This window comes from Microtus pennsylvanicus, chromosome 6, assembly GCF_037038515.1.
Source record: "Microtus pennsylvanicus isolate mMicPen1 chromosome 6, mMicPen1.hap1, whole genome shotgun sequence".
NCBI lineage: Eukaryota > Metazoa > Chordata > Mammalia > Rodentia > Cricetidae > Microtus > Microtus pennsylvanicus.
This window is the reverse complement of record NC_134584.1, coordinates 17196351-17216280: the sequence shown is the minus strand read 5'-3', so window position 1 is coordinate 17216280 and position 19930 is coordinate 17196351. Positions and strand designations below refer to the sequence as shown.

The following is a 19930-nucleotide window of genomic DNA, read 5'->3' as shown; positions in this document are numbered from 1 at the left end:
AAAAAGGATGTATTATTTAACTTGATTTAGAAGATATCTATAGATTTATAAAATTTTTATGGAAATAGATTTCAAATTTTATTTGATCTAATCTACGTCCCAATGTTTGATGAATTCTCTAGTTTGTATTTATGTTGTTCATTGCTTTAGTGCTTATTGCATTATAGTGAATGCTCTTTAACAATTTCTGTTACATGTGTACACAGTAACTTGATAGTGTCATTATAGGCTGGAGTACAATCATCCTCATTAACAACCTAGAAAGACAGATCACTTCCTGTAGTAGTGGGAAATCCTGCTACTCTGAGATATTTTGTATGATAGTTCATATTTGCTGCCATTATATCTTATTTAATAATATATGTATGTCCATAATTACAGGAACTATTGCAATCAATGATATGGAGCTTAACTTATTGACTACTAAGTATTAATGTCCATATATTATCCTTATTTGTTGGTTAATTATAATATATTAAATTTAATTTTTATGTTTAATTAATATATTGATGATCTTGAGGTTTTATGGTGATGGCTATAAGAAATTAGAACAAGTTTGTAGATTTAAATAAAAAGCTATGTATTTACTCAATTCCTTTGAAGTTTTAATAATTTACATTAGTTTATATATGCAACCAACACTGGTGTTTGTGTTGTTTTCAGTATTGTATGGTCTTAGTATTAGAGGCAGTGGTGATATTCTATGCTTTGAATATACTTGACTGTGCTTTGAACATGTATGTATATTGTAGAAAGCATTTTTGTCATATATTCTGAGTCTGTATTACAGAGCCAGTGACATATTGTTGGAAACATTCTAGATTATTTTATCAAATATTATTATTTACTTAAGTTTCAATAAATGTGTATTTATATGAAATTTAGTTAAATATCAATTTATACTAATGGTAATTAAATCTCTTAACATAGTTCATAAAAAATTGTACTTTAAAAGACCTGTTGTATTTAGTTCCAAATTGCTTTGAAAACAATCCTATGTAACTTAAAATTTTAGAAAAATTAAGGATTATAAAACTATTTTCCATTATCTGTAGGCGTCATCAAGGAGCTTAGGAATTGTGAAGTGATAATTGTATGGGTTTCTTTTATTTAATCATATATAATTTTCAATCTTCATTGTAACAAGTCTGCATAATTTATACATTAGCTATCATTTTCTTGTGAATGAAATCTTTAAATTACCTTAGCAGGAAGTTATGCATAATATTTAAGGTTACAGAATCTGCTTCCATGTAACTTTTACTTCTAGTCATTGCAAGCTTTTGGGAATTGGAGAGATTTTTTTTTTTACAAAAATATATTGTATTTCCTTGTCTCTAAGAGTGTATTGTAGTGAGGATCACCAAAGAATTTCAGCTTAACATGATACCTTGCATGTAATGAAATAATAAATGCAAGTGCCTAACTTGCATTATATATTGCCGTAACTTGTTTGAAAATCATGTTAAATTAATACAAATGATTACTAAATATATCATAAGAATATCATTGTGCTTTGCAAAAAAATATATGAAAAATTGAAACTGAACTTTTCCAGATCATTATTTGTAAAAAAAAAAAGTGAAGCTTATATAGGGACATCTAGAAAATAATGTTATAATTGAAGCATGACACGTGAAAAGTGAATTAATTGATCTCACTCTTTACCATTTATTTCCCTAAAAGTCAATCCTTGAACTAATTCATAGGGTGACTAGTAGGGTCTTAGAATGCATGTGGATATGATTTGTTTTTCCTGTGCTTTCTCTTTGATCAGATAATTTTGACATGTAATGAAATGGACAGATGTTGCTGTCTTTCAGTGAGATAAAAATGCACAGCCATTTGAAATCACCACTGACTTCTACCCTAGATACAAAATAAACTTCATTGAAATTCTCTGGCATTTCCATTTAGCATTGATTCTCATGCCTTCCTGCCCAGCTATCATTTATTTAATTTCAATCTCTGCCAATTCCAGAAATAAACAGAAAGGCAGTTTGTAAGAAATTCTGGGTATTGTTTATAAACTCTGTATTGCTGTAAAATGGCATAGTATGTATATATTTATCCATGTTTCTGATGGCATGCATTTAATTCTTATTTGTTTTCAATATAAAATGATTTGGTTTTGGACATCAAAAAATACTGAACTATTTTCCTGTTAATTATATTTGATACATTAGCGATTGATACTTTTATTTCAAAGTTGACATAGTATTTGGGCCCAACTTTTAGTATTCTGTACATGAATCAATGATTGACTGTTTCTATAATAAAATAAATGCATGTTTGTCTACATTTAAGAGAAATAAACTTAGTATTAACTTTACTGTAATATTTACAACACTGAAAATTCTTATTTTGTTTATCATTTGGAAATGATACTTCACTTAGGTTTTTTTTGTTTGTTTGTTTTGTTTTTGTTTTTCGAGACAGGGTTTCTCTGTGGTTTTGGAGCCTGTCCTGGAACTAGCTCTTGTACCAGGTTGGTCTCGAACTCACAGAGATCCGCCTGCCTCTGCCTCCCGAGTGCTGGGATTAAAGGCGTGCGCCACCACCGCCCAGCTTTCACTTAGTTTTATATGTCTGATTAGACTTAGAATTCCAGTCTAATTTTGATATAATGTGGCGAATATAAAATATTTTTAAAGGTATTTCTATGTTCTCATAGTTGTATGCACAAAATCTTTTGTGAAAAAATTTACTTATTTTTCAAAATTTATGTTATCCTTTATCTATGTGTCATCTTCTATCTAGTGTAGTTCACACAAAAGTTTGCTAGAGTGGCTTTTATAACTAAACAATATTGTCAATTGTACCTTTCAGACACAACTTTCTTATGGTTGTATTTCATCTTAAGGGTCTTTTATTATGTATTTAACAATTTTTATATTACTCATACGTGATTGATTAATTGGCAATGGAACTACTTGGCAGACTTTGTGTGGAGGTCAGAAAATCCTTTGTGGGAACATTTTCTCTTCTACCATTAAGGTTCTTGGGGTAGAGGTAGGGTACTTATGCCTGGCAGCAGGATACGCTGAAAACTGAGCATTTTCTCTCACTGTCATTGTATTTATAAGGTAACACATGTTTATGTTAAGATAAACTATTTTTATTTTACAATAAGACATTCCTTTCTAATTTCTGTTCAGTACTTGCTTTCTTTAATTGTTTATACATCCTTATTACAGTGATTTACACACACATACACACTCACACACATCTATCTCTCCATTTATCTGTCTACATGTATACACACATATATGCATATGCAAATGTCTATAGACACATATGGGTTTATGTGTAGCATGAGTATATATGTACAATATATATTTCTGTGTGAGTTTATATTTATACATGTCATATATATATATATGTGTATGTATATGGTGTGTATGTATGTGTGTGCATGTGTGTTTGTTTTAAGCTGGGTTTCAGTGTTCTCTAGAATTTTTTGACTCATTTCACAAAATAACTGAGTTCACCCATAAGTTTAGTGTTATGGACATACACTTTGTATATGATATCATGATCTTTTCATGGAAACTAAATATCTATCCCCTCAAAAATTTATCATGATTCTAATTGCTAATTAACTCAAATAACATTAATTATACCAACAACCACTTAATCAGGAAGAAGAAATTTTGAGTTTTCTGAGTGAATATTCTTTTTCCACTTACATTTCCAGACTCATGTAACTACTATACTTGTTGATTCTATTACAAATTATTTTGACAGTAAATTGAGGTGCACATATTTTCCAGGGTAGACTTCCTTTTCAATTCCTTGTATGCTATTTTTCTTAAGTTAATATTCTTATAATATTATATTTATTGGGGCATCTGCATTAATATATGTACATGAAAAGAACAAATAGCCAAATTTTAAAGTGTTAACTCACAATTTTTTGATATATAATATCTGCATGAATATATGTACATGAAAAGAACAAATAGCCAAATTTTAAAGTGTTAACTCACAATTTTTTGATATATAATATATAAATAGTAGAACCTAATTTGGATTTTGTTCCTGTATTAGTTGGAAGCTACTATCCTAAAATATAAATTTTGTCAATTCACAGAGAAATTGGGTCTTGGCGAATAATCAAGCTTACAAATACTATAAATATTTATTTTTTGAATATTTTAAAACATATGTGATTATTTCCTAAAATATTTCCTATAATTTCCATTTCTCCTAAAATTAACCAAATAATCACCTGTAATTGATGATGCTGAATGAAAATTTTGTTGTATTTATATTACTTCCTCTGAAAAATAAAAATATTAAAAAGTTCTGATTTCTCCTGTTAATGATGTAGTGGACTTTTCCTTCAGAAATAAATGTTTCCCCATTCAGTTGATAATTTTCTAGGCAGCACAGAAGCATAGCTGTAAATGCTAGTTCAAAGGAGGGCATAAGAGTTGATCATGTAATGAATTTTTATAGTCTATAAAGATGAAAGCTAAAATAGTCGTCACGATCATTATAAGCAAGGATACTAAGACGGGAAATAAATATTGGGATTCAGAAACATTAGAAACATCAGAGGACAAATTTTAGCTAGGTCTTCGTAGTCTAACTGAACAGACCTGTCACGTCATTTTTGCATAGCTAAAGAAAAAACAGTTTCTAATTTATTTCATAATCAATGTGAGAAGTTATATGACTTAATTTCACATAAGAGTAGGTTATTTTGACTCTGGAGTTATGCTTAACAGAGCAAATACTGTATTCTTTTCTCTAAGATCAAAGGACCACTTAAATTTGAAGCCTCAAACTTGTGTTATTACCAAGCAATAACACTGCAGACGTTTTGGGAACTGTGGTATTTGTGTGTACAGTGGACAAAATCATGTCCTAAAGAGAATGGTTTTTCCTTAAGTAATTCATTTCATTCTGGGACTTGGAATAATGACTATGAGATAAATAAGCTTAAATTGTGCTCACTGAAAAAAAAGATGGATGCATTAGATGTATTCTGATGGTTTAATTCTAAGTTCCCTCTTTTTGTATTTTTAAACCACTCACACACACGTATAATGTGTAAAATATTATTTTTCATTGTGTGAAATCAATTATTTTTTGACGTATTTAGTTAGTTTAATTTTCAGTTATATAAATTTCATTCAATGATTCACTCTTATAAAGCTAAGCTTGATAAATTTTCAATCAAAACCTTGTGGCAGGAAAAATAGAGATTAAATTTTTTTGCTTGCGAAATGATTTTTTAATGGGAAATTAAAGGGAATGTTGGGAAGCATTTTTTAATAAACAAAAGATAATGACTATAGTTACTCTTATAGGTGAGAACAAATCACAGGGACATAAAAATAGGAAAAAGAAGGTTCCTTCTCTGCCAGAATCCTGTAAGAAAAAGTATATGGATTTTGCAGAATTGAAGGTAAAACATTTGTAAAAGTTTTCCCAGAGAGGAATCTTCAGGCAAGGAGGTAGCATGGGACTAAGCACTAACTCAATAAATAAAAACAGATCTTCAGCACTGAGATTCAAATGACTGGAAAGACAAGAAAGGCTGTAAATTATTTTTTTTTCAAGGCAGGGTTTCTCTGTGAAACAGTCCTAGGTGTCCTGGAACTCACTTTGTAGACCATACTAGCTTCAAGTTCACAGAGACCCACCTGCCTTATGATACTTCTTGCCACACTGAAGGTCTGTAAGGAAGGAATCATTTGCATATTTAAGTGCATATTAAAGAAACAACTAGAGAACTGACATCACATACCTTTTGTTCTTTTATAAATGTTGTCTTGACATGATTAATCTTTTCATTCAACTTTCTCCCCTGGTCACTCTTACAATATTTGTATGATGTTCTAATTGTCTCTTACAAGAAACAGACAGCTAAATATTGCACTAATTGAGGCCTAAATATAGCAAATTTGCAAGTTTCCCAGTTTGCCGAGCGCTTGAAGTAGTATTTAAGTATTTCTGAGGATAATACACTTAGTTTAAAATATTATAAGAAGTATCCAAAGTCTTATTTCTAGAAATAAGATATAAAAAAACAAATATTGCATTAATGTTTTTTAAAAAATCTGAAAATTAGTCTTACAAACAAGTTACAGTCTCTACAAACAAACTTGCAGCTAAGATGTTTGACAGTCAAAATGAGGTACTAGCTTAGGAACTAGTGAAAAAAAGAATCAAAAGTGTTCAGTTCTCAAATACATTGTTAATTAAAATTATGTTTAGTTAAAATGTGGAACTCTAAATAATTTGAGTTTGGAAGTAAATAAAACTTTTCCTATCATTCATGGTTCTCTTCTAAATTATTCTTACTCGATGTCTCACGCAGTGTTGTCGTGTAAGTACTGTGCTCATCCACTTCCTCAATGTGCTGAGCTTAGGCTCACAGCTTATTTTCCCGCTCAATTCAGGATAGCAGTAGGAGTTAATAAAAACGTGCTTATCTGATCCTAAGTGATTATATTTTAGTGATCATAACATGGCCTAGTTATTCAGCATTGGGAATGTGAAACTAGCATCTCATGTGGACAGTGTCATGTCTCAGTCTTGAGTAGTTGAGTTTACATGGAATGGATTCAAGTGCATGCCAATTGCCAAACAAAATACAAACTGGACAGGCAGGTACGGAAGCACAGAGCATTTTGTATTCAAGACTTGCTCTCTCTTTTCTATAAGTTCTTACCAGAGATGTCATCTCTGAAGAATTCTTTAGTAAAAAGCTAGTTTTCTGTTTTCATTGGTGCTGCTTTCACCCCTGACTTCCAAGCATAGGAGAAGATGAATCTACTCATCTACCCAGGACATATGAAGGCCATGTTTCCATGATATGCTTAATGGTTTCTGGGATAGATTCCTTTGCACAAAATGTGAGATATAGAAACATGAAAAGTATAGATAATTCTAGGACAGTAAGTATATGCAAATACTTGGCAATTCAAGACCGGAAATAGGGATACTAACAAATGCTAAAAATACTGGCTTTGCCAAGGTGCTTTGTGTAAACTAGATCATTTCAATTATTATTATATTAATTCAAAACAAAAAACTTAACATACTAATTAAAAGAATTAGCAAACATTCACATGTCAAATGTATTTCAAACAAAGGCCATAACATTGATTTACGCTGACTATAAGGGTTTATTATATGAAGTGAGCAGAGCACATGGCTGTAATATTCTTGGTAGGCAGAGGAAGAAACACTGAAGATAATCAAACTAGCTTCCATTGTAAATATAAATGTAGCCTGACGACAGGAAAGCATTTGGATTCCACTTTACCTCCTGAAACACACACACACATACAAAATTAAATCAGTATTTAAATAGCATGAGCAAATATGTATTTATTTTATCTGTATAACATACTTAGAAAAATCTACAGGTATCACATTATCTTTTACTATGCATAGATGATAAAATAATAGTTTTTGGTAATTACATGGATGAATTACAGGAAACGATTATTTGTATTACTTTTGATGTATTTAATAACAGAAAAAAGCCATTTATGCGATAATAATAGGCAGATTTTAAATAAATGTCTTCATCTAAGAATTAGTCTTGGCAGAGCCAATCAGATGTCTAAGCCAGTACAGGTGCCTGCTTCCAGGACTGATAACACGAGTTTGATCTCCAGTTTGATAAGACCGAAGGACAGAAGCGATGCCTGTTTTAGTCTGACCTCCTCACATAGGCTGTTGCACACGAGCAACACACACGTGCAAACATGCATACCCCCAAACAAGTATACCTACATACAAACAAATATTGTCTTTAAGTTTTTTAAAGTAATAATTAGTGTTGCTGCTAAGAACGTTATCCTAGGGGAAACGGCCTTGAACACTGCTACTTAATTTTATACTATTTGGCTTTCCTATATTACATAACTTTATTAGAGTTAGAGATGCTCTTCTGACATTGAGAAAATGATTCAGGCTATGCTGTAAATTTACTACCCATAAATCCATAGAAGTGGCTAGATATTTGTTACAAAAATACAGAACCAAATATTATATATTGGCCAATCTTATTCTTGTGTTAATTTTATCAACAGCATAATGTTATGTCAATCTATTTGGCATAGAATGGCAACTTAGTTGACTAACTTTCATTTCTTTAATGATATTGGATTTTTCATATTTATTTTTCCAGTCTAACTTTGCATGGTGCTTGTATTTTGCTCCTTTCCATGTAATAGTTTTTATTATTTATTCTAGAGAAAAATCTGTTGTCAGTTTCCTGTGGTGCCAATGTCTCTTCCATAATGGAATTCTGACAAACTGCTCTTTAATCACATATGGGAACAACTCAGAGGGTGCTAAAATCCCCTTTTATAAATTTTCCTTCTAGTCATATATTCATGTTAATATCTTTTCAAAATTTATGTGTAGTTTGGAATATACATTTATATCCCTCAATATACATTTTAGGGTTCGGTGTAAATCTTGTCAGAATAAAATAATAATTAATTTATTATTTATACTTATCAGCATTAACACTTTATTTCTCCTTGCTATGTGGACCCTGAGTAGAGTGAAAATCTTGCCTTGATATAATGATTGCCCTCAACTGATCTTCATTTCCTGGATTATTGCAGAGTACTTTCAGGGTCCTTTGTCATCCCCAATTCTGTTTCTGTTTCTCTTTGGCTGTCTCCCTGATGCTGTCACAGTACTTTAATATGATAAAGAACCTTCAGTGAAGCATGGATCCAGTCTCTTTCCTGTGTATTTCCCCTGAAAGTCCAAATAACCTTTGTGTTTATAAAACTTAGAATCAAATTTCAGTTTTTATGAGAAGTTTCCAGGGGTTAGTATTTAATTATATTGAAGCCGCACATCGATCTGCAGAAAGCAGTCTTGCTTATGTTATTTTGTCTCCTTAACCACAGACATAATACAGATCTTAATTGTGTTAGCTCTTCTTTAATAGAATTCAATAAAACCTTCTGGATTTAGATCTCATGCATAATTTATTAGACTTATTCTTAAGTTCTTTTATCTTTGGTTAATAAGACTTGTTAGTTTTCATAATTAAAAACATTTTATGTTCAATATTTTTCTGTTTTTTCATTAGAATGAGTGGGTGCTGTGCTTTATTTCTTGTTTTCTGTTTCTATATTCAGTGGTTCCATGCGTTCTGTAATTAATTTGCTATATTGATAGTTTCTACTTATTTAAGAATATTCATCTTTGTTCTGGTTACTTTTTTATCAACTTGACACAAGTTACAGTTATCTTGGAAGAAATGCCCTACCCAGCAAAAATGCTTCCATCAGATTGGTGTGGAGGCAAATTGATAGAATATTTTTTCCCTGATTGATTTGAAAAGCATCATTCATCTGTGGCAAGTCTATTTATGTGCAGGTGTTCCTGGGTTGAATGTAAAGCAAAGAGAGAACACATGGGGATATGATAAGGAGCAGCATCCCTCCATGGGCTCTGCTTTAGTCCCTGCTTTCATATCTTGCCCTGATTCCCTTTGATGTAGGACTGTGATGCAGAAGTCTAAGCCAATTAAATCCCTCTTCCACAAGGTGTTTCTGATCATGTGGTTATAGAACAGCAATAAAAACCTACTAAGGTACGCTCCCTTCCCTCTCTACTCCTTCCTCTCCCTTCTCTCCCTATGTAGTTCTCTACACAGGTCTCATTTATGTATGTGTGTGTATGTAAGTATGTATAAATGTAGGCATGTGTGTATGTATGTAGTATGTGTGTATGTATGTATGCATGGGTATATATTTATATTCACGACAGCAGATTTCATTTCAGTGAAGTAGGGAAGTGGTTCACTATTATTTTATTTATTCTACTTGATGTTTAATATCTGTAGGAAGAGTATGTTGTATTAGTTCAGAGTTTTTTTAAATGATAAAAAATAATTTGGGACACTTTTTATTTTGTTTTGTTTTCTTTCTTTCTTTTTTTTTTGGTTTATTGAGGTAGGATTTTACTGTGTAGCCCTGGCTGCTCTAGAACTCACACTGTAGACCAGGCTGGCCTCAAACATACAGAGATCCACCTGCCTCTATTTTCCAAGTTGTAGAATTAAAGGTGTGCATCAACACACCTGGGGCACATTTTTCATGGGCAATTTTTTAGAGTAAATTACACATGTGTGAATTTATTTGTTTTATTAAATATCAATAATAATATGCCAAATATATTCTTTCTAAAATTTTCCCAAAAATATGCTTAGTTTATAATATGGTTTTATACAGATTGTCCGTTTCCTTGCTGATGTTTTGCCTCCTTATCTTGTGAGCTGCATGTGGCCATATATACCTATAATTACAACCCAAAACAACACTGTAAATTGACTGAGTGCTTAATATAAACTTTGGGTGATTACTTTTATAGAATAACATTGCTTTTCTTATTGATTTTATTGAGCTCTACATTATTCTCAGCTCTCTTCCCTACCTCTTCCCTCCCCCTGTCAATCCCCTCCCAAGGTCCCCACGCTCCCAATTTACTCAGGAGATCTTGTCTTTTTCTACTTCCGATGTAGAGTGGATCTATGTATGTCTCTCTTAGTGTCTGCATTGTTGTCTAAGTTCTCTGGGTTTGTGGTTTGTAGGCTGGTTTTCTTAGCTTTATGTTTAAAAAAAACTTATGAGTGAATACATGTGATAATTTTCTTTCTGGGTCTGGGTTACCACACTCAAAATGATGTTTTCTAGCTCCATCCATTTTCCTGCAAATGTCGTTATTTTTTTCTGCTGTGTAGTACTCCATTTTGTAACTGTACCACATTTTCCTTATATATTATTTGGTCGAGGGGCATTAGGTTGCTTACAGTTTCTGGCTATGACAAACAATGATTCTATGAATATAGCTGAGCACATATCCTTGTGCCACGATTGACCATCTTTTGAATATATACCAAAAAGTGGTATTACTGGTTCTTGAGGAAGGTTGTTTCCTAATTTTCTGAGAAATTGCCCCTCTGACATCCAAAGCAGCTATACCAGCTTTTGCATTCTTACCAGCAATACAGAAGTGTTCCATTTACCCCACAACCTCTCCAGCATAAGTTGTCATCAATGTTTTTGATCTTGGCCATTCTTACAAGTGTAAGATCGAATCTTAGAGATGTTTTGATTTGCATTTCTTTGATGACTAAGGATGTTGAACATTTCCTTTAGTGTCTTTCAGCCATTTTAGATTCCTCTGTTGAGAGTTCTCTGATTAGGTCTGTATTCCATTTTTCTTTATTGGATTATGTGTTCTTTCGATGACCAATTTCTTGCGTTCTTTGTATAATTTGGAGATCAGAGACCTCTTGTTGTGAATCTTATAAGGACATGGCATCAATAACAAAGAAAATGACAAATAAAGATAGATCAAAACCAAGGCAGCTAGAAAGAGTTGAAAATTTAGTTTTCCTGCAATGATTTTTAAGTTTTATGCTTTGAAACAAAAGAGGGGAAAAAAAGTATTTTTTTTTTAATCCTGAATCTTAGAGTTAATAAACTTTCTGGAAATGTAGAGACCATGTTTAATATTAGATATTATATAATACTATTTAATTTTATATTATAATATAAGATAATTTTATATATAACAACATAATATTTTGTAATGTTGAATATAATATAATATTTTCAAATAAATTCGGTATATGTAAATTCCTTGCTAAATTTTTATTGAAATCAAACATTATTATTACAAACTGCATACAGTCTCACATAAGATGATAGTAAACATATATGTTATAAAAGTCTCACCTACTATTTTCTCCGAGTTTATTTACAAACCTTGAATGTTACAGATTGTATGTTTTTGGTTTTGTTTTGTTTTGCTTTTTAGCAGCTTCTGTGCTCTTCTTGGGGTTTTCCACATTCAATTGTTCATCATTTAGGTTCTGACAGCTTACCATGAATTCTGATAGCTTTCTTTCACTCAGCTTTCTTAATAATATGCAATTCCTTGATGTGAAGAGAGCCGTGGTTTTGGTATTCATGTCAAGACATGGCTTGCATTTTTCTTTCTTCTCTGTGAGCTAATGAGTGCTAGCAGAGAGAGACTTCACGCAGTTGTCTTTTGGCAAAAGTCACACTACAGCATTCTGAGCTAGAGGCAAGCCACAGCGTTAAGGAGATTTGCTGTAAGCCAAGCCTTTAAAGTGTGTGTTGAAATACTAAATACATCCCTCTGTGTTTTGCAGACAATCCTGATTTGCTGAGCCATGTCTCTGTGGGCATTAGAGTTCTCGATGTCAATGACAACCCACCGGAACTTGCCAGGGAATATGATATTGTTGTCTGTGAGAATTCTAAGCCTGGTCAGGTAAGCTAATTCTTTTCTTCCTACCCTCTGAATGGAAGAAAAATAAGCAGCTTTATATCTATTATTCTTAGGTTTCATCCCCCAAATCCCTCTGTGTCATTTTTATGCTCAGTGATGATAATTTTATAAGGTGTTAAGTACCAATAGACTTTTGAACGTCACAGAAAATGAATTTTCCGTGCATCTCAATGCAATTCAGAACAATGAGCTCATTTAGGTATGATGTATTTCATCATGACAATTAAAGTGTATTGAATAGTCTAGATCCAGCTTTGTATTCCGTGAGTAGCTGACTCCTCTCATGGCCTGATGAAGCCTAGATGTTGTATCTGTGAGGAGAGTCTGGATCATACACGTGTTGGGACTAAACACATGATCGTGAAATATTGATTATGAAATGGGTGTGGGCATGCACACATTTGAGTTTGCATACACTGTTAAGAGAACCTATGCATTATGAGATGGGGAAAGTAAAGAAAACATAGACAGGAAAGGAGGTTGGATCCACTGTGCCACCCATTACAATTAACACCCATGAAGGAAAGCTAGAGTGGTTGAGGCCAAAAAAAAAATTAAGTGGGAAATAAAAATTAATCTATGTGCTGCCTGACAAAATATATGAAAACCACAGCCAAAATAAAAGAGCACGTATTGTCTCACTTCTTGTAACTCACCCTCACTAATGTATGGCTAGAAGTCCAGTATAGCCTAGACTATATACGAACATATAACAAAATAAAAATATCATTTTATAATTTAATGCAGCCTCTGTTATATCACATACATATTATCGATTACATAACTTCCTATGAAAATATAACAAGTTTTATACAGAATTATAGTTTATTATACTTCAATCCATTTTCCCTACAATAGTTCATGTATTTATAAAATAAGTTTATGTGATCTCATATAGTATTTGGCATTGAACAAAATCATGGGTTAACTTAAACAACATGTTAAGCATTTCCTAGGACTTCATATCTAATGTGAGGGCTGAGGGTTTTACATTTAGAAAATGCTACGCCATCAAGCAATGCAGCTCCGTGGTAGATGGCTTATCACACCAAGGGCCAGATTCAAAGTTCTGTTCCCAGTGCTGCTTAAATATAACAATAAAATGAAGTAACTAAAGGAAATATAAAAGTGTTTTTCTACGTAGAAAATTAGTAATAACTTGAACATGTTAGATTTAGTTTTTACCCAGAATGTATCCTCATATCAATACATTACAGTCACATTTTTAAGCAGTTACATTTATTTTCAGATATTGCCAAAATTTTCTGTTTATTTATTTGTAGTTGGTGAATAGCAAGTTGATTCCTCCTTTACTTTTAAAAGGTGAAGCATATTCATGGTTTTCTATCTGTCAGGTCTGACAAAATAACCGAACATATTAGACATTAATCAGAACGTGGTTTCTTGACTGAACACTTCTGTGAAACCAAGAAACATCAGAATTCTTGTTGGATATTACATATTACCCAACAATTACAAAAGTAGAGATTGTTCATAACAGTAAATTAAGTGCCAATTCTGAAAATATTTATTTGAGAGAACTGTCAGTTGTATAAACGTGTGCTAGTCTTTTAAATCGTCTTTTAAATGAATAACATGGATTATTCATATAGTTTTAATAAAGGCGTAATGAAGTAATACACAGAAGAATGAATGAAAAGAAGCAATACATACAATGGAGAAGAATGCTGGCTATGAAATTAAGTAAATACAAGTGGAAATGAAATTGTCCTTGAGAATCAAAATTGCAAGTGTATCAGGAACACAGGAGACTTTGCATCAAAATGCAATATTCAGTTTGTCCTGTAGATATGACTGGAGGTTGTTTTAAGCAAACAGATGCCATCAATGAATACTTTATTAATTCAAATCTGAAATTATTTGTGCAAAAATAGAAAGGATGCTTTAGAAATATTAAAAAAACAAAAAAATAACAAAATATAAGACTAGATACCTCAGAATTACTGCATATAAGCTCATGATTCTATGACTTAGAAAGTATTATATTTATTTAAAAGTTCACTATGAAATAAGAAGCAAAGAAAATGATACTGTAAACTTAAGATAAAATCTCAGTGTGTCCAGCTAAATTGTTCTTTTCCAATCCTAATTCTACACTGTATTAATAATTGAATTTTAAATACATCATAATGTTATAAAATATTTCAGGGAAAGTAGTATTAAAACTAATGAATTCATAATGAATGAACATTATGGATTCATTATTCGTTTTAAACCATTTTAAAAGAAATATATTTTTGTGTAATGTCCATGTGTGGACAATAAATGTGTTGTTGTGTGAGAGACTGCATGAGTGTGTGTGTGTGTGTGTGTGTATGTCAGTGAGTGTGTGAGTGTGTGTGTGCCTGTCGTTGCCTGTGTGTACATTGGGCACTGATACATGAGGTGTGATATCTGAGTGTATTTAACCTTGAAAACAAATTTGAAAATAAAACATGATTTTCACTTGGATTATACTAAGAACTGGCGCATAGAAAATGCAAATGTATTGCTCAGTTGACACAACATTTTGAACTCTATTTGCAGCTTTCTGTGAAGTTGAGAAAAACACTTAGATTGCTTTTTATTCCTTGTCAGTGCCTTCATCTGTTTGGAATCAAAAGTCAAATGAGAAAAACATGGATGTGGAGATGTAGTGTACTTAAAATAGAAGAGGAAAACTTCAGGGAGAACTTTCATCTCTAAAGTAAATACTCTTGAGAGCAAGAAATTAAAAAATCACAACAGAGACATCTTTCTCTACAAATCAAGATGGGGGCTAAGGAATACTTTGCCAGAGAGACCTCAAAGATTAAAGACAGATGGCAGGGGTGTGCAGAGATACCTGCAAATGCATGGGAAACAACTACCACTTCAATTCCATAAACTTTGCCTGTGTGTCACGACCCAGGGCATGCTGTTCCTATTGTTTGAGTTCTGTATTATTTTTCTGGCTTCTCTTACTTATCTCTTTTACCAACCAACACTCTCAGTACAAAGTGAGAGATTTAGAGTTTTCACTGTACTATTCTTTCTTTTTTCCTTTTTATTAAATCACTGCTTGGCCATTTGTTCTAGCTTCTTATTGGCTAACTCATATATTAATTTAACCCATTGATGTGAATCTGTGCATCACCACGTGGCAGTGGCTTATTGAGTAAAATTTTCAGTGTCTATCTCCAGCAGCTCCATGGCTTCTCCCTAACTCTGTCTTCCTCTTCCCATGCTATAAGCCAAGCCAGTTTCCTTTATTCATTAAACAATAAAATCAACTGTGCTATTCTTTATATGTGTTATTTCCCTTGTAAACATTAACATCGGATATTCCTAGAAACTATTACTTTTGCACTTTGCAAACATATCATCAGATTAAAGCTACATTAGTGTTTCCTTTTCCTTGTTTAAAAAGTAAAAGGAGATAATCAGCATATTTAGAACAACAATTTTAAAAATAGGATACACCCTACATTGCCATTTGTTTGTTTGGGGTCCAATTTTAAAGGCAGTTTTGAGCAAGGTAATTAGAATTTGCATTCTCTCTTTTGCCACCAGAATTCTTTTTTCCTATATTTTACCTCATTCTGCTCCTGAATATTCATTAATATGAATTGAAAATCTCTGTCTAAGCCACCAGAAAGATCAAAATTAATCAGAAAGACCCTGAGAGTTCTGTGGTTGCTTGCACCACTGTTTAAAGAATGAACATATTGGAGCTCACGGAACCCAATCTCTCCTATGAAATTTAGGGCCCACAGTGCCATTTCTTGCTTCTTTTGAATCTTTAAGAAGGGGACTCTAATGTTCTTACATTAAATGGACAGAGATGAGTCTAGACAGCAACATTTTCTACCTGGACACAGGAATGTTATATTTATGCAAAAATGCTTCCTGATTAAAAAAAACAATCAACCCTAATTTGATGACCACTTAGCCCCAGATATTGTAAGTCCCAAGAAAATAAGTGCCAAAGTATTATAGTTCACAAAGAAAATTAATTCAAAATGTTTTTATATCCTTACGTATAATATAGGGTGGGTATTTAAAATTAAACTAAAACTCTTTTCCTAAAATCTTGGATGGTAAGCAAGTTAATTGGTTCTTTGATGTGTTTAATTTTAAACACTTGAGTAGAAAAATAGATCTTTAAAATTCATTAATTACAACAACTAAAATGACAGTATAATTAAAGTCAAAGGGATAAACAAATTAACTTACTGTTAGTGTCTGTCTTTTCTTTAGGTTATTCACACCATCGCTGCCACTGATAAAGATGACTTTGCCAATGGACCAAGGTTTAGTTTTTTCCTCGATGAGCGCCTGCCCATGAACCCAAACTTCACACTCAAGGATAATGAAGGTGAACATAAATAAGATTTGTTAACCTGTGTGTTTTCTATTTTGATCGGCAAGGTACAGGCATTACTAGTTTTGCCTCATTCTTCTATACTCAGGAACAGCTGGCAAATTGACATTCAAACTCAATCTGATGTTAGCGTGTTATGATCTGAGACTAGCTTGTATTTAAAATTGAGCCATATGTACAAATACCATTCATTGATTTTGCTCAGAAGTATTTCTTTGAAGAAGAAATGTACATAGAGCTTGCTCTTTGGCAAATTTTAAGAGAAATCTTTGCTGATAAATGTGTTTATGTGTACGGCTGCAACTGCTAGAAGGCAATATATATTAAATTAGGAAAAGTAAAAAATATGTCCCTATGAGAGTCCCGAGATCAGATGCAATATTTGAAATCATCCTGCATTAGGAAAACTATCATGAAGTGCTGCACAAATTTTAATTCCTCTTGTTATTGTAAATGTATTCTAAAAAGAAAAGTGTGTGTAAATATAGGATACAATTACCTTTCTTTAATCTTCTGTCTTATATGGAGAAAAGGAACCCACCCTAATTAGTAATTATGGGAAATGTAGTGCTATTTAGATGCTCTGTCTATCTTATAGATGTTTATAAGGTCCTTTTTGATTGGTGGGGCAGAACTATTAAGATAACTAGTATATGTAATTTTCTAATTAGCACCAACATCCCCTCCAAAAGTTTATGTTGTTTATTTGAATATGCTGTGGTCTAAGATTTACCACTTGACATAGAATACTAATGGGGGAGAATAGTATATCAGTCTTATAAGGAGCATGTATTCTTCTCTGCATACTTGGAGTACAGAAAAAACACATAGTTAGCTCTGGGAAGAATTAAGATGTAGGATCATTATCATAGTAAAGTGTGTACATATTCTGTTTACTTAAAGCAAAACATATATTTATACAAAATGGCATAGCAATATTATAAAAGATCAGCAGTGACATTTTATTTTAACTCCCACATAAATGAAATAGTTCACCAAAATAAGTCTGTTAAGTTTTACAGTGTAGGTAAAAAATTATCTAATGTATTCACTGAGTACAGATTGGAGACTCTTCATATCAGTTTATATAATAGGTATATTTTTCAGATTAAAATCTAGAATTCATTTGCTGCTCTTTTCAATACCCCTACCAATCACCACTAATTAAATGGCAGCAATAATAAACACAGTGAGTGTTTGGCGTATGATGCTTCTTGTCCAGTAGTAAAGAGTTAGAATCAAGCCAGGTGGCAGTGGCACTTGATTTTAATCCCAGCACTCAGGAGGCAGAGCAGGGGTATCTCTGTGAGTTCTAGGTCAAGCAGGTATACAGAGCTAGCTCCAGGAAACATAGTGCTGTTCATGGAAAAGAAAAAGATTTAGAATCAACTCTTCATTAGATTTAAATCAACTTAAAGATGATGAAAATTTAGTATCAGACAAGGAGATTTGTTCAAAGATTTAGACAGGATGTTAAATGTGTCTTAAATGCCTTAGGGTGTTAATGCACCAGAATGAGAACAACAAAGCAGATAATATCTTTCTGATGTCAGCACCTATGGAAGGTGGAAGTCATTAAGAATAGGCAGTAAAGCTATATTGTAGTAACTCGAATTTCATAGCTTATGGTAAATAGACTTCCATTTCTTGTCTTGAAAGGAAGATATAGAAACTAACAATAAGACAATTTGTGTATCAAGATTTATGAATAGTTGCTTTCATTTTTTCATAGAAAATGGTTTTTTTTTGGGGAAGGAAATGTTCATTTTGATTTATAATAATTATGTAATAACCTTAAAATTCCAGAATAGTATATCTTCTTTTAATCATTGATACCAGGGCTTTCCTTTTAAAATACTACCTCCTGGGGTTGGAGAGATGGCTCAGCTGTTAAGAGCACTGACTGCTCTTCCAGAGGTCTTGAGTTCAATTCCCAGCCACCATATGGTGACTCACAACCACCTGTAATGAGCTCTGGCGCCCTCTTTTGGCCTGCAGGCAGGATACTATATAAACAAAACAAATGAATAAACAAGCAAATGTTACCTCCTGCCCAAGATGTTTGCCTGAGAAGGCCATCTTCCAAGGATGCTACGCACTGCATTTTCTTCACACACCTAGTCTGTTCCACAACATCCCTAGTCACCCCTTAATAACAGGAAAAGCTGTGAGAATGTGCGCTGCTCAGTGGAACATCTTCGTTCAGGAGCGCTGTGGTATCTTTGAGTATTTATACAAGATGGCATGTTAACAGGTTAAAAGATTATGAAGACAAAATCCCCAGCAATAATTAATTCATCATTGAACTAAATCCTATAAGAACCTATATGGCACTTGAATTAATCCTGTAAGAATTCCATAATGCACTTGTAAAGTACCTCTTTATTAAGAAGAATTAATGTGTATACATGAAATTCATCTTAGACGGACACTACAGTAGTGCCTTGGGTTAGATTAGTTAATAAGAGGTAACTAGGTTCCTTGTATCAGTTAAAAGTATGTTCCTTCATCTGCAATGTAGTAACTCCATTCTGTTATCAACTCCATTCTGAATAACATGATTTAATGCAATACTCATGTTTTTTTTTCTTTTCTGTGTGTTTTCTTACTCATTGTATTTCCTCATTAATTAAGAATCTACTATCTGTATCATCAAGAATGTTTCATTTAATCCCTAAGGGTTATTTGGGTTTACTTAGTTTTCACTAACTTTGTGACATATGCTGGGAATGCTGGGAATATGCTAAAAGTAAACACCAGCATTGGACACATGACCTGCTGGGGAGGCAGGAGGTTGGTCAAAGAAGATATGTGCCAAGCACTCACTGCTTTGGTTTGTGGCCATTTAATTTTATGATAGACATGAAAGATACTGGTGTATCTGTTAATTTTTCATGTGTTTTCATGAGCATGTCTGTCTTAAGAGCTATATTAGATATCAACCTAATCTAATTACACAAGCAGACTCCGGTTGTGTTCTTTGTTAACATGCTTTTGATTTGTTTTCTTAATGAGAATTGAACATAATTCCTCATGTGTCTAGTGACATATTTATGAGCATTTACTCTGGAAAATACACAGCTTTTTTTCTTGCAAGTTTCTTTAATAACACACTCAAGGATGTAAACTTAGAAAACAGTAATTTTTTTCTCACAATTCAAAATGTCACAAACCCAAAGATCCTTTGAAAGGTTGAGAGAATGTTTTCTAGATGAAGTGTTGTTATTGTATAGAATAGAGGGACACTGTGTT

The 19930-nt window shown here is 32.6% G+C and overlaps 1 protein-coding gene across 4 annotated transcripts in view; it reads left to right on the top strand.

Annotated features, from left to right (window-relative positions):
• The window catches only part of Cdh18 (cadherin 18), a 739086-nt gene that overhangs the window by 702591 nt on the left and 16565 nt on the right, over positions 1 to 19930 (top strand). For all 4 annotated transcript variants that reach the window (XM_075975833.1, XM_075975835.1, XM_075975834.1 and 1 more), the window contains 2 exons: positions 12176 to 12297; positions 16555 to 16672. In XM_075975833.1, the coding sequence (XP_075831948.1) occupies positions 12176 to 12297; positions 16555 to 16672 (240 nt within the window). The remainder of the gene's footprint in view (positions 1 to 12175; positions 12298 to 16554; positions 16673 to 19930) is intronic.